General features: G+C 42.2%; 1 protein-coding gene across 2 annotated transcripts in view; it reads right to left on the bottom strand.

Annotated features, from left to right (window-relative positions):
- The window catches only part of SLC3A1 (solute carrier family 3 member 1), a 37,799-nt gene that overhangs the window by 4,167 nt on the left and 21,308 nt on the right, over nt 1-12,324 (bottom strand). For both annotated transcript variants that reach the window (XM_045445894.1, XM_045445895.1), the window contains 5 exons: nt 10,481-10,600; nt 7,292-7,416; nt 5,218-5,413; nt 2,081-2,248; nt 1,067-1,183 (listed from right to left, as the gene is read on the bottom strand). In XM_045445894.1, the coding sequence (XP_045301850.1) occupies nt 1,067-1,183; nt 2,081-2,248; nt 5,218-5,413; nt 7,292-7,416; nt 10,481-10,600 (726 nt within the window). The remainder of the gene's footprint in view (nt 1-1,066; nt 1,184-2,080; nt 2,249-5,217; nt 5,414-7,291; nt 7,417-10,480; nt 10,601-12,324) is intronic.

Genomic DNA, 12,324 nt, shown 5'->3' with positions numbered 1-12,324 from the left:
CCAAGCATTACTCTTGATCATTTGAAAGACTTGGTTAATGTTGTAGAAAAAATTGTTTTATGTAGGATTTCTTAACCCCTTGGACTCAAATTGAAAACCAGTAGATGCATCTAATCTCAAACACAAATGTTAAAATACATATTTTTGTTTTCAAGGACCTATCTAATACTATCCCAGAAGCCTCTGTAGAGTTTGGAGCAGGGAGTTGTGGAAACAGGAGGGTTTGCGTGAAGCTCAAGAGGCTGCACTTACTGTGATGAGCACTGAGTAATGTACACAATCGTCCCATCCCTGTGTTGTACACCTGAAACTGATATAATATTGTGTGTCAGCTATACTTCAGTAATTTTTTCAAAATCTTATGAGATTGTTTTCAAAATACTTAGTAGATTGGGGCAAGGGGAGATTTTTGCTTTAAAATTTTTAAGTCTCATGGGATGCCAGGAATTTCTCTTCTCCTGAGGTGGTTTAAACAGTGACATTTTCACTAGTACGTGACTCCACTTGAAGCCATTTCATAGTGTCCTGGTCCAAGGAAATGTACTTAGCCCTTTGCCAAATTGAGCAAACAGATTTTCTAAACAGGAATGCGTATATTCCAGCAACTCCAGCTGAATCTGGCAACCTTGATCACTACGATGATAGAAAACAGTGTAGCCAAAAGCCAAAGGGTGTGCTTTTCCAGAACAGCTCCTTTTAGGAATTGGTTACATCTTGGTTTCTTCAGGTAATTATCCTTTATCTTCTTTCCTTCCTTTCAAAGGCGGGAAAGGAGGACAGATAGCTGGGCTTGCTGAAAGACCTCCATAAAATCTCCTTAATAGCTCAAAGTTCTCAAAGTCATCCCAGTGAATAGCTGTGTATTCCATAGGATACTCCACATGGTTCACTTCTGTACCAGTCTGTACTTCCACAAAAACATGACTTAAAAACTCTAAGTCTATGTGATTAATTTAAAGAGAGCATCAGTTAAGGTCTTGGGCACCCTCAGGGTGACTGTTCGTTGTCAGCACAGAAACTCATTTCCTATTTCTGGAATCAGCATAACATTTTCATTGATACTTACATCAACATTCACAGTGTGGTAATCTGAACTGGTGGGTAACCACGTGTGACTGGCTTCAGAAAAACCAGCATTTGAGCTATTGTCCCACTGCATCGGTGACTTAGAGAAAAGGGTATCCTGTGTCAAAAGACCATAAAGAGAAAACAGTAGTTATTAAAAAAATATAATTTGGTCATGGTTTACTTCATAATTATTTAATTCCCTGTACTTCTTAGTACTTGTATTTATTAGCATTCATAATGAAAAAGCTTCAACATTCAGTACATAAACCGGCTTCTCACTTTTAATTGGAAAATAGTGACATCTTGAGTTTGAATAGATTATGGTAACTGGACTTTGATACATGCTTAGAATCTTTGCAGCTTTTCCCTAAAAATGAGTAACGTAGGATTTCAAAATATGCGATTGCCAACACGTTCTGTGGGGTAGTGGCGATGAGTTCAGGTATGCACCCATGTACAAGTAAGCCTAAATTCTGCCCGCTTTTATTCAGCCTGGTTGTTGCACGTGAACACACACACACAAATTTAGGAAATGTACACCAAATATTAGGGAAATTGGATCTCCAACACTAAAAGCTAACCATACAAATTATTACGGGTTCACCTAAGAACACAATTTCGAGATCCATAGCCTCACAAACAAAAAACACTCAAGTCTGGGGCTGTGCATTACATTTGTTAACATGAAAGGAAGAATCTTTGTGCTGTGGTCAAAATCTAGCAGTACAGACCTCTGTGTTCCAGGTAGAGGGCACTGAGTAATATTCCCAACTCAGAGCACAGGTTCTCAAATTCTAGTATGTCTACGAATCAGCCGGAAAACATCTTTAAAATGTAGATTCCTGGGCTCTACACAAGAAATTCAGTTGTGCGGCTTAGGAAACAGTATTCTTAGCTCCCAACAAAGAAAGGTGACTGTCTAATAGTACGAAAGGAAAGCAAAATAATCGTTTTCATTAGTAGACTAGAAGTAAATTCTCTAGTTTCATGTAGTTAGATTATATTAACTTACAACGTCATAGCTTTCGTTGAGATTTGTGACTAAAATATTTCTCATTCCTATTTCTTCCCCATAGTAAGTTATGGGGGTTCCAGGGAGTGTGAAAACAAGCATGTTCATGATGTTGACATATTCTGCCCCCAAACGAGAAGTCAGCCGGGCACGGTCCGGTCCACCGATCTGAAAGGCAGATATTTTTAAGGACGCAGCTTAATATACAGTTTTCTGGAAAACTTACCCTATTGCACAAAAAGTTCATCAGGCAGAAAAACAAAGTTAGCTGTGAGTACCATGGTATCAGCAAGCTTGGCTTTGAGTACCAACGCTGCTTACTGCTTGCTGTGTAACTGACCAATTTACTGTCTTGGCCATTATGATCAACAGAATGGTGTTAACAATTCACTTTGCAGTGATGTTGCAAATGTGATAAAATGTATGAGGGTGCATGTTAATATTTTCACACATTTGGATGATAGAATAGGGACAGGAAACAAAAATGTTTACCCCATTGAGGGCACAACAAGGAGGGAACAGGTGGAAGGGGTAGGAGCAGTTTCTGGTGTGTGTGTGTGACTTGAACTATTCAAAACAAATTTTAAAGATAAATCAACTTTTATAGAGAAATGTACACAGTCCAAGAGGAAATTTTCTAATGTGTTTCCTGTTTTTAAATTTGGTATTTCTATGCTGAATTCTCTAATTACATATTATGATATTATATATTACCTAGTCCTTAAGAGTTTATTTAAATCACCTAGCAGTTCTCTCCATATACCACAACTCGGTCTCATGTGCATTTGCTGAGCGTGGACTTTTACTATTGAAAAAGTACTTTCGGGGTACCTGGCTGGCTCAGTCGGAAGAGCATGCAACTCGGTCCTGGGTGAATTCAAGCCCCACATCGGGTGTGGAGATTACTTAAATAAATAAGCTTTTAAAAAAAAATTCTTTCCCACCTACCTTCTGTCTTCTTGCCCTCCTCCCCTGTCAGGTATTCTCTCCAGTGTACAATGATGAAATGACAAGCTCTGAGATGTTATATCACTTATTCAAATTAGGGTATAATGCAAAACCAGCCTTTGAATTTGAGTCTAAGAATAAGAACTTGGTTGTTACAGTTCATGAAAAGAGTTTTGTGGTTTTTTTTTTTAGATGTACTAAAAACTATCTACAGTTACCTTTTTGTAGACCACTGTAAATTATTTCTCTATGGTCAGAAAAGTCAAATGTCATCTCTGTTTATTTTCATTATCTCGAGAGCATTTGATAAGAAACCCTATGGTTTCTCAAACTTTCTGGACTTAGAGCACTTTCAATTTCAGGACTGAAATCAAGAAATATTTCCGCAGGTTGGGGCGCCTGGGTGGCGCAGTCGGTTAAGCGTCTGACTTCAGCCAGGTCACGATCTCGCGGTCCGTGAGTTCGAGCCCCGCGTCGGGCTCTGGGCTGATGGCTCAGAGCCTGGAGCCTGTTTCTGATTCTGTGTCTCCCTCTCTCTCTGCCCCTCCCCCGTTCATGCTCTGTCTCTCTCCCAAAAATAAATAAAAGTTGAAAAAAAATTTTTTTGAAAAAAAGAAATATTTCCACAGGTAGTTCACAGCAGTGGACAGAGATTGGGGCCTCTCATAGGCTGAGAGAGATCCCAGTCACCTAAGCTAATGGAGATTCTCAGAATATGAAAAAATACAAGTGCTAAATCTCCATTATAAAATAGAGGGGGCCCTTGTGGAGTGGTGGAGGAAAGACCTCCAAAATCTCAAGGAGAATGCTGGCAAAAACAAAATCCACTGTTTCAGAACTCTGGAAACTAGCTAAAGGCCTTCAGTAATCTTAAGAAGTATTTACTCAAGAAAAACAAGCTTTGTGTCATTTTAACTGGTCCTGAACTCCTGCCCCTTGGATCTGCGATAGCCTTGAAAACCTCAGTCTAGCAACTACTGTAACTGTGAAAACCAGGAGCTACGGGGTAGTGGGGGGCAGGGGGGGGACGGTGGGCAGAATAGGTTTAGATTTCACCAAAAGCTCCATTTAGAGAACTGTCACAATTTGACCTTTCTAGCACTCGCTTTTAGTTGGATTTTTTTTTAATTAGAAAGATGCCCTATCCCTGAGATGTTGGCCAGAAATAATCAGCAACAGTTATTTAGCATCACATCCGCCTGAGGAGGTATTGCCAATTGGGGCTAAACAGAGACTGACCAAAAACCTTAAAAGCTGGGGAATGAGGTGACCATAAGAGACTTTGAAAGGCTCTTACAGATTCTTGGAATCTGGAACATGTGCAGATACCCTGGGAAGACTTGAGAAGGCTCTAATCTCTCATCTCTGGCTAACCTTGAAACTCAGTGCAAGCAGAAAGTGAAGACTAAGGTAGAACTACCAACTGCCTGCCAAAGTGTTGAAAGCACACCCCAACACACACAGTCCCTCAGCAAAGGACTCTCTTCAGGAATCTCTTCAAATCATTAGTTGATAATCTGACCAAGCAGACACTTAAGCGGCCACACCCAACAAAGAGCACAGATTTTACAAAATTAATCCAGGGAAGTCACTAAAGAAACAGCAACAATAAACACCAGGGAAGAGAGAAGGGGTTTTCCTACATTACTACATTATTTAAAATATCCAGTTTTCAACAATAAAAAGGAATGCAAAGAAAACAGGAAAATACAGCCTGTAATAGAAAAAGCAGTCAATAGAAAATGTGGATGAAGAAACACTGGCCTAGCGGACAAAGACATTTAAGTCAACTGCTATCCATATGTTCAAAGAAAAGTGTGAGGACAGTGTCTCATCAAATAGATACTGTCAATAAAAAGGATAGAAGAAAGAACTGGAAAGAAACTTCAGAGTTGAAAATTATGAGCACTGAAAGGAAAAACTCATTGAGAAGGGCTGGACAGATTTGAACTGACAGAGAAATCAGCAAACTCGAAGACCGATCAAGATTATCTAGTCTGAGAACCAGAAGAAAAAGAATGAAGAAAAATGACAAAAACCTGGTCAGAAGCTGGGATAGGCCTGGCTCCCTGAAGAATCACTGATGAAGGGAAGGGTGACGCCTGTTTACAGACCTAGCCCTCGCGTTAGGGGTGACTATTCAACAAGCACCACAGCCCCAGACGTGCTGATCGGGCATGAGGACTTACCATCCAGTTAGGCCATTTTCCTTCTGGCATGTTTTCCATCCAGGATGTGATAACCTCAAACACACCGTTCCCAGAAGGAGCGTTCAGCTCACTGAGATAATTGTTGAAGGGAAAATCTGCTTCTTGGACAAAAGGCAACCCGTAGTACATCATGGTCCTGTCAATGCTCTCTCCGTAGGCTTCAATCCCCATGAACCTGGAAGAGTTGGCAGGGTGCAGTGTCCTCAGGGCCTGTCAGGGGACTGAGAAGCGTTCTGCAGCTGCTTCCGTCTGCTGGACTCTTACATCCAGCTGGGCTCGCTAGGAAGCAGAATCAAGCCACATGGCCAAGTAGTGGCATGCCTGCTCACCTGGACCCTTTCTCACTTCTCATGGACAACAAACCCAAGGATTAGCCTAATACTATGCCGTGCCTAAGAGTTAGGAAATACATTTGGGGACGCCTGGGTGCCCTAGTTGGTTAAGCATCCGACTCTTGATTTCAGCTCAGATCATGATCTCACAGTTCTGAGTTCAAGCCATGTGTCAGGCTTAAGTACGAGCCTGCTTGGGATTCTCTCCCTCTCTCTCTGCCCTTTCCCTGCTCATGCTCTTTGTCTCTCCAAATAAACATAAAATACATTTGGATATCAGTCAATATTGTTCTTTCTTTCTAAATCTGATTAAAACTCAGTAACTTCCAGGAACTCTTTAGCAATCTTCCTCACACTTAGAATCTGCAGTGTGTGTCTGCATATAATGTGAAGGGGTTTTCCCCCCAAATCTTCCCATTTTATTTGAATCCCTATAAAGCCTCACTTTATTATCAGGATGACCCTTGGCTATTAAAAACCAAACACTTGGAGGGATGCCTCGGTGGCTCAGTCGGTTAAGCTTCGGCTCAGGTCATGATCTCACAGTTTGTGGGTTTGAGCCCCACATCCAGCTCTGTGCTGACAGCCCAGAGCCTGGAACCTGCTTCAGGTTCTGTCTCCCTCTCTCTCTGCCCCTCCCTCGTTTGCACTCTCTCTCTCAAAAATAAACATTTTTTAAAAATTTTTTAAAAGCATCTGACGTTTAATTTTGGCTCAGATTATGATTTCACAGTCCCACATGTGCGCTATGTTGCTCTCTCAAAAAAAAAACAAAAAAAAAAAACCCCTTGAGGTGCCTGGCTGCCTCAGTTGGTAGAGCACGTGACTCTTGATCTTGGGGTCATGAGTTCAAGCCCCACATTGGTTGTAGAGCTTACTTTAAAACAAACACTCTTAGGGAAAGACATCAGCCTGAAATGACCTACATCAGTGCTGACTTCACCTGTTTGAAGTAAGTGCACACTATCTGGAACCCAAGTGTTTCAGCTCCGGTTCCATCCCTGCCATTACTACCTGTGTGACCATTGCCTTTGTGCTCGAGTCTCAGTTTCCTTATCTGTAGTATGGGGATAGCAATCAGAGGACCTACTCTGAGGAGGAGAAATTTCTTTAACTCCTGTTGATGCTACTGGGTGATGTATATAAACATAGGAAGAGATTTAGTGAGTTCATGTGTCCCTGTTTTAAGTGCTTCATAGACATTATCTCTTGCAGTCTCACAAAAGCCTGAAAAGGGTTTCACTATCACCTGTTAATTGATGAGAAAGTGGGACTTGAGTCCGCGAACCAGCCCAAGGTCACACACAGGACTCTACCTTAGGTCCATCTGATTCCAAAGCTGTGTTGCTAACCATTGTGATCTAATAGTTTAGTTTAAACATTTGGGTTCATACTGGACACTGGACACTAACAGGCCAAATAGTAATGATTAAAAGTAGAAAAGTCAATGGCTAACATTTAGACTACGTATTTTAAGCTAATTTCACAAAATTCTATGAAGGACTGTGATGCGCATTGTCTGAACGAAAAAAGAAACAAAATGAGCAAAGTTAAAACAACATGAAAGACTATCCCAGGCCCTGGCAAAACTGAATTGTAATACACTGTAGTTATGGAGGTTTGTTAAATAACTTGAGCCTCTCAAGAATGCCTGGCTGTGAAGGATAAGCTATAGATCACACCCTACGCCCGTGAAGAACAGAAGCGTGTCTTGTGGTCACCTGTATCTCCCAGGCTCCCTGCTGTATTGGTCCATTGTCTGCCGGAAGCTCCGGACAATGTCATGCATTCCCACTTGGGTGGTGGTGAAGTCATGATACAGCTCCCAGTAATGTGTGACCGTGTCCTTAGGAAACCAAGAAACATGGTTACCATCATTTCATATGTCAGATGCCTATAGCTGGCCTTATGCGAATATAGATGGTCTCTTCAAAGGGCTCAAGCCAAGACAAACGTGCTGAAGGATGATCCTAGGACTTGTGCCCATGGGGTTTTATGGCTGGAGAGTAACATTCATGACTATTAGGACTTCCTTTGATGCTTAAATTATTAAGTAAAACAAATTTTACTATGTAAATATTGATTGCAAATGTATTCAACAAAACCCTTTTCCTAAACATTTAGTGGTCCTAAATGTTTAAAGGCAAAGAAAACATAGAGCTCCTTATTACACCTGGACTTTATCTGCTTACAAAATTGTCCAAAGTGTAATAGAATAAAGGATAGAAGTGGTAAGTAAACACTGCCAGGGGTTCAGTAATTTTTCCTGATATTCATTCTATGCCTTCCTAGGGTTACAGTGATCTAGAATCCAAAGTAAAAGACTATGTCTGACACAAGCCAAGGTCATAAATCCTGGGTTAGGACATAGATCTACACTGCCATCCATTTAGTGGACTCCTTTTCAATAAGTGAACTTGCTTGCTAGATCAAGTGAAGAGTTTTGGAGTCCTAAGTCTCTTACTGAAATCACTTTTTCCTTAAGTTTGTCTTGGGTGGCACACAAGACCCATTGTTCTGATCTTTTGTCGTGGCTGGAGGCATATGCCTGTCTTATGACATCTCATCATAATTAGGAAGGTTACTTTGAGATTTCTTCTCCAAGGATATGCACTTCTCTTTGGGACTAATATATCACCTTTTTTCCCCCTTCATTTTCCCTATTGGAAATCATGTGCTTCCCACCGCTGCGCCTCCCCAAAAAATGGCCTCTGATTCAGGACATGCTCTCATAATTAGTCCAGGCATTGCCAGCTTTTCTTTAGTTAACTGATTTGGTTTAACGATATTCTTAAGTACCCATAAATCTATTAGGATGAAAGCTAGACACTTGGTAGTTAACTATATGCATTTCATGTAAAGTGTATCATGCTCTATATAATAATTTTAGGGTTTTTTTCTTTTTTTTTTTTTTTAAGTTTATTTATTTTGAGAGAGAGAAAGCGTGCAGGGGACGGACAGAGAGAGGGAGAGAGAAGGAGAATCCCAAGCAGGCTCTGCACTGTTGGCACAGAGCCCAATGCAAGGCTCAAATTCATGAACCATGAGATCATGACCTAAGCCAAAATCAAGAGTCAGATGTTTAACCGAGCCACCCAGGTGCCCCTAGTTTTTTTCGCTAAACATTTTCACTAAACTAAACATTACACTAAGATTCACCCATATTGTGTGTCACTGTAACTCATTTATTTTGACTAGTGTATAATCCATTGTGTAAATTTACAAATCCATTACTCTGCAACCCATTTTAGGACTCCTGTCTAGCCATTGAACATAGAGTGGCTGTAGAGTGGTGGTCAACCAGAAGAGCAGAGTGGCATCCTGATTACTGTCTCTGGTGTGACATGGGGGGGAGGGTGAGAACCACTGGTGTGGAACCACAAAGAACCCAGATTCTGTAGCAAGATAGGCTTGGTTTATAGTTCTATTTATCATCTCCATCACCCCTGATAAAGTCAGTTCCCTAAGATTTTCTAAATGAGGATCATGAAATGTCTCCTGTGAGCTGTTGCAAGAGTTAAATGGACTGTTCTCAATAAACAACACCTAGCATACAGACATTCAGCAGGCGTGTGTTACCTGCTCTTCTGTGTGTTCTTTAATGATTACAAAAGCAGCTCAGGAATCCTAAGCCTCCCCACTTGAGCTTGAGTGAGATGATACAATCGCAGTGAGTAGTCAGAGCCCTTGGTGGAGCCCGTGCCCTCGGAACCCTTGTCACCAAAGTACTCCTTAAGGATGCCCTACATCAGAGGGTGCCAATGAAGGAAACATCTAGGCATATGCATTTGAAACAACTCTGTTCTTCTAAACAAAACGATTCAAAGCATTTCCAATAGGGGCGCCTGGCTGGCTCAGTCAGTGAAGCATACAGTTCTTGATCTTGGGATTGTGAGTCCAAGCCCCGTTTTGGGCATGGAAACACACACACAACTACGCTTCAGGCACCATGGTGGCTCCGTTAAGAGTCCAACTCTTCTCGGGGGGGGGGGGGGGGGCGCCTGGGTGGCGCAGTCGGTTAAGCGTCCGACTTCAGCCAGGTCACGATCTCGCGGTCCGTGAGTTCGAGCCCCGCGTCAGGCTCTGGGCTGATGGCTCAGAGCCTGGAGCCTGTTTCCAATTCTGTGTCTCCCTCTCTCTCTGCCCCTCCCCCGTTCACGCTCTGTCTCTCTCTGTCCCAAAAATAAATAAACGTTGAAAAAAAAAATTAAAAAAAAAAAAAGAGTCCAACTCTTGCTTTAAGCTCAGGACATGATCTGGTTTGTGTGTTTGAGCCCTGCATCAGGCTCCATGCTGCCTTTCTCTCTCTGCCCCTCCCCCACTCCAGTGTGCTCACTCTCAAACTTTAAAAAAAACTATGCTTTAAAATTCAGAGGCATATATTAATAAATTTAACTAAATTAAATTTTTTAAAAGCTTCCTATAGTAGATAGGATCAAATTCCTCTCTGGTCAGTGGTGTCTCGTGCTAAAAAAGAAAACCCTCTGGGGGTGCCTGGGTGGCTCAGTCAGTTGAGTGACCAACTTCAGCTCAAGTCATGATCTCTCAGCTCATGAGTTTGAGCCCTGCGTCGGGCTCAGTGCTGACAGCTCCGAGCCTGGAGCCTGCTTCGGATTCTGTGTCTCCCTCTTTGCCCCTAACCCACTCTCGTACCCACACAAAACCCACAAATTTGTTGTTACTAGCCTCTTGCTCTTAACCAAATTCATTCATTCAAGTATTCGGGTTCCAACTGTGGGCCAGGCACTTAGCTAAGCCCTACAACCATGAGCAAAATACAACAGCTGCGGTCCTAGGTCTCCTGAATTTACGTTCTCTCTCAAAAATAAGTAAACATAAAGAAAAAAAGAAAATGCTCTAATGACATTTTTAGAAAGGGGGAAAAAATAATGTTTAAGACAAAACTTTACCGGTATTTGAGTCTTATTCACTTGGGCTTCATCTCTCAGATGCTCTGCTTCTAGAAGAAATTTAACAGCATCGAAACTAAAGCCATCAACACCCTTTGTGAGCCAGAACTGTATGATTTCCTAAACACAAAGAAACAAAATGCTTTGGTTACGTTATGCATTATGTTTATAATGCTTAATTAAAGTTTCTGTCTGTAATGACTTTCCACTATAAAACGGCCATCTCCAGATACAAAAGAAGCACAGTACTCCTATAGTGTATTTTTGTCTGTTGAGCGTAGCAACAGCTTAATGTAGTGAACTCTCACTGCATTTATGGACTCCCATACTTCCCTCAAATTTGAATTCAGAATGTTACATTTGTAATTAACGTTATGAGCATGCTTCCAAAGTTTAAAGAATCACTCAAAATGAAGGCATGAAACCACAGTGAAAGGGACTCAGGAGAAACTGGGAACATATCTTCCCCCAAACCCCAGTTCCTTAAAGGTCACTCCAAACAGAGAAAACAATCAGCTAAGCATCAGGTCATGAAGGGTTCTTCCACCAGAGTGGGAGATTCTAGAAGGAAAGACTGCAGCTTCCATTTCTGTTACCCTTGCCTCAGACCACAGCACCAGGTCCTTAGTGAACCAGTCATGGACTGAAAGTACACAGTACAAAGCCCAAATAAGTCAAACATGCTGTGATACCATTGGGACACGAAAATTCAGCATGGCCCCGGGCGTCAGTGCATTTACAGAATAGTTGGGGACACATGAGACATGAGAAGATTACCTAATAATGCCAGGTGGGGTGCACTGCAACATCATGAGAGGAGACTCCTTGTCTGCAGGGCTGTTGGTGCTCCAAGAAGATCAAATTTAACATGGGTGGCCACAAACAGCGAAAGAAGAGCTAGAGTTCTACCTTGACCAGTGGGAGTTTATCAGGGAGTATGAATAGGAAGAACATTCCGGACTGTTTGTAGGACAGCATGGCTAAGCACGGAGGCAGAACTGACTTGGCCTCTACTGGGGCAGCTGGAAGGACCACAGGGCCTTGAAGAGCAGAGGAACTAGGTCTCCGCTCTCCACCCCTCCCAGCTGGCTCTACTCTGGCACCAGCCACAAGCTACCCTTCTGCAGAGGGACAGTGGCTCTCCCCACTTTCCTCTCAGCTCAGCCCTTACTGAGTGGCAGGTTTTACAGGAACGTACTTATCACATTAAAACAGAACAGCCCACAACTCGGAGTACTAGACTAAGTAGCTAATTTATGGAGAACAGAGCCATAGCTCCCAAATAAAGACTATCACCCAAAAAAACACGTGTCATTTTTAAAATGTGTTTCGTGTGGGGCGTCTGGGTGGCGCAGTCGGTTGGGCGTCCGACTTCAGCCAGGTCACGATCTCGCGGTCCGTGAGTTCGAGCCCCGCGTCGGGCTCTGGGCTGATGGCTCGGAGCCTGGAGCTTGTTTCCGATTCTGTGTCTCCCTCTCTCTCTGCCCCTTCCCCGTTCATGCTCTGTCTCTCTCTGTCCCAAAAATAAATAAACGTTGAAAAAAAAATATATATATATATAAAAAATTTTAAAAAAATGTGTTTCGTGTCTACATGTGAATGTAGGGTCTCTAGGGCGCTGTAATTCAAGGGTCTCAAGGGTTTCTTACAGGCTAACTGGAAGGGTTAATACTGCTGAGGTCAAGTCCCTTTAAAGTGACATGTGTGAGTAACAAAGCTTGAAAAACATTTTCAAATCTAAGAGCAGACTTAGAATCTTAGCATGGACACAGTTGAACCAAATACCCTTAAGCTGGTTCTACCCACACAAAACCCACAAATTTGTTGTTACTAGCCTCTTGCTC

The sequence above is a fragment of the Leopardus geoffroyi genome, chromosome A3 (assembly GCF_018350155.1).
Source record: "Leopardus geoffroyi isolate Oge1 chromosome A3, O.geoffroyi_Oge1_pat1.0, whole genome shotgun sequence".
Taxonomy (NCBI): Eukaryota; Metazoa; Chordata; class Mammalia; order Carnivora; family Felidae; genus Leopardus; species Leopardus geoffroyi.
Note: the sequence above shows the minus strand (reverse complement) of the source record. Positions and strands in the feature narration are given on the sequence as shown.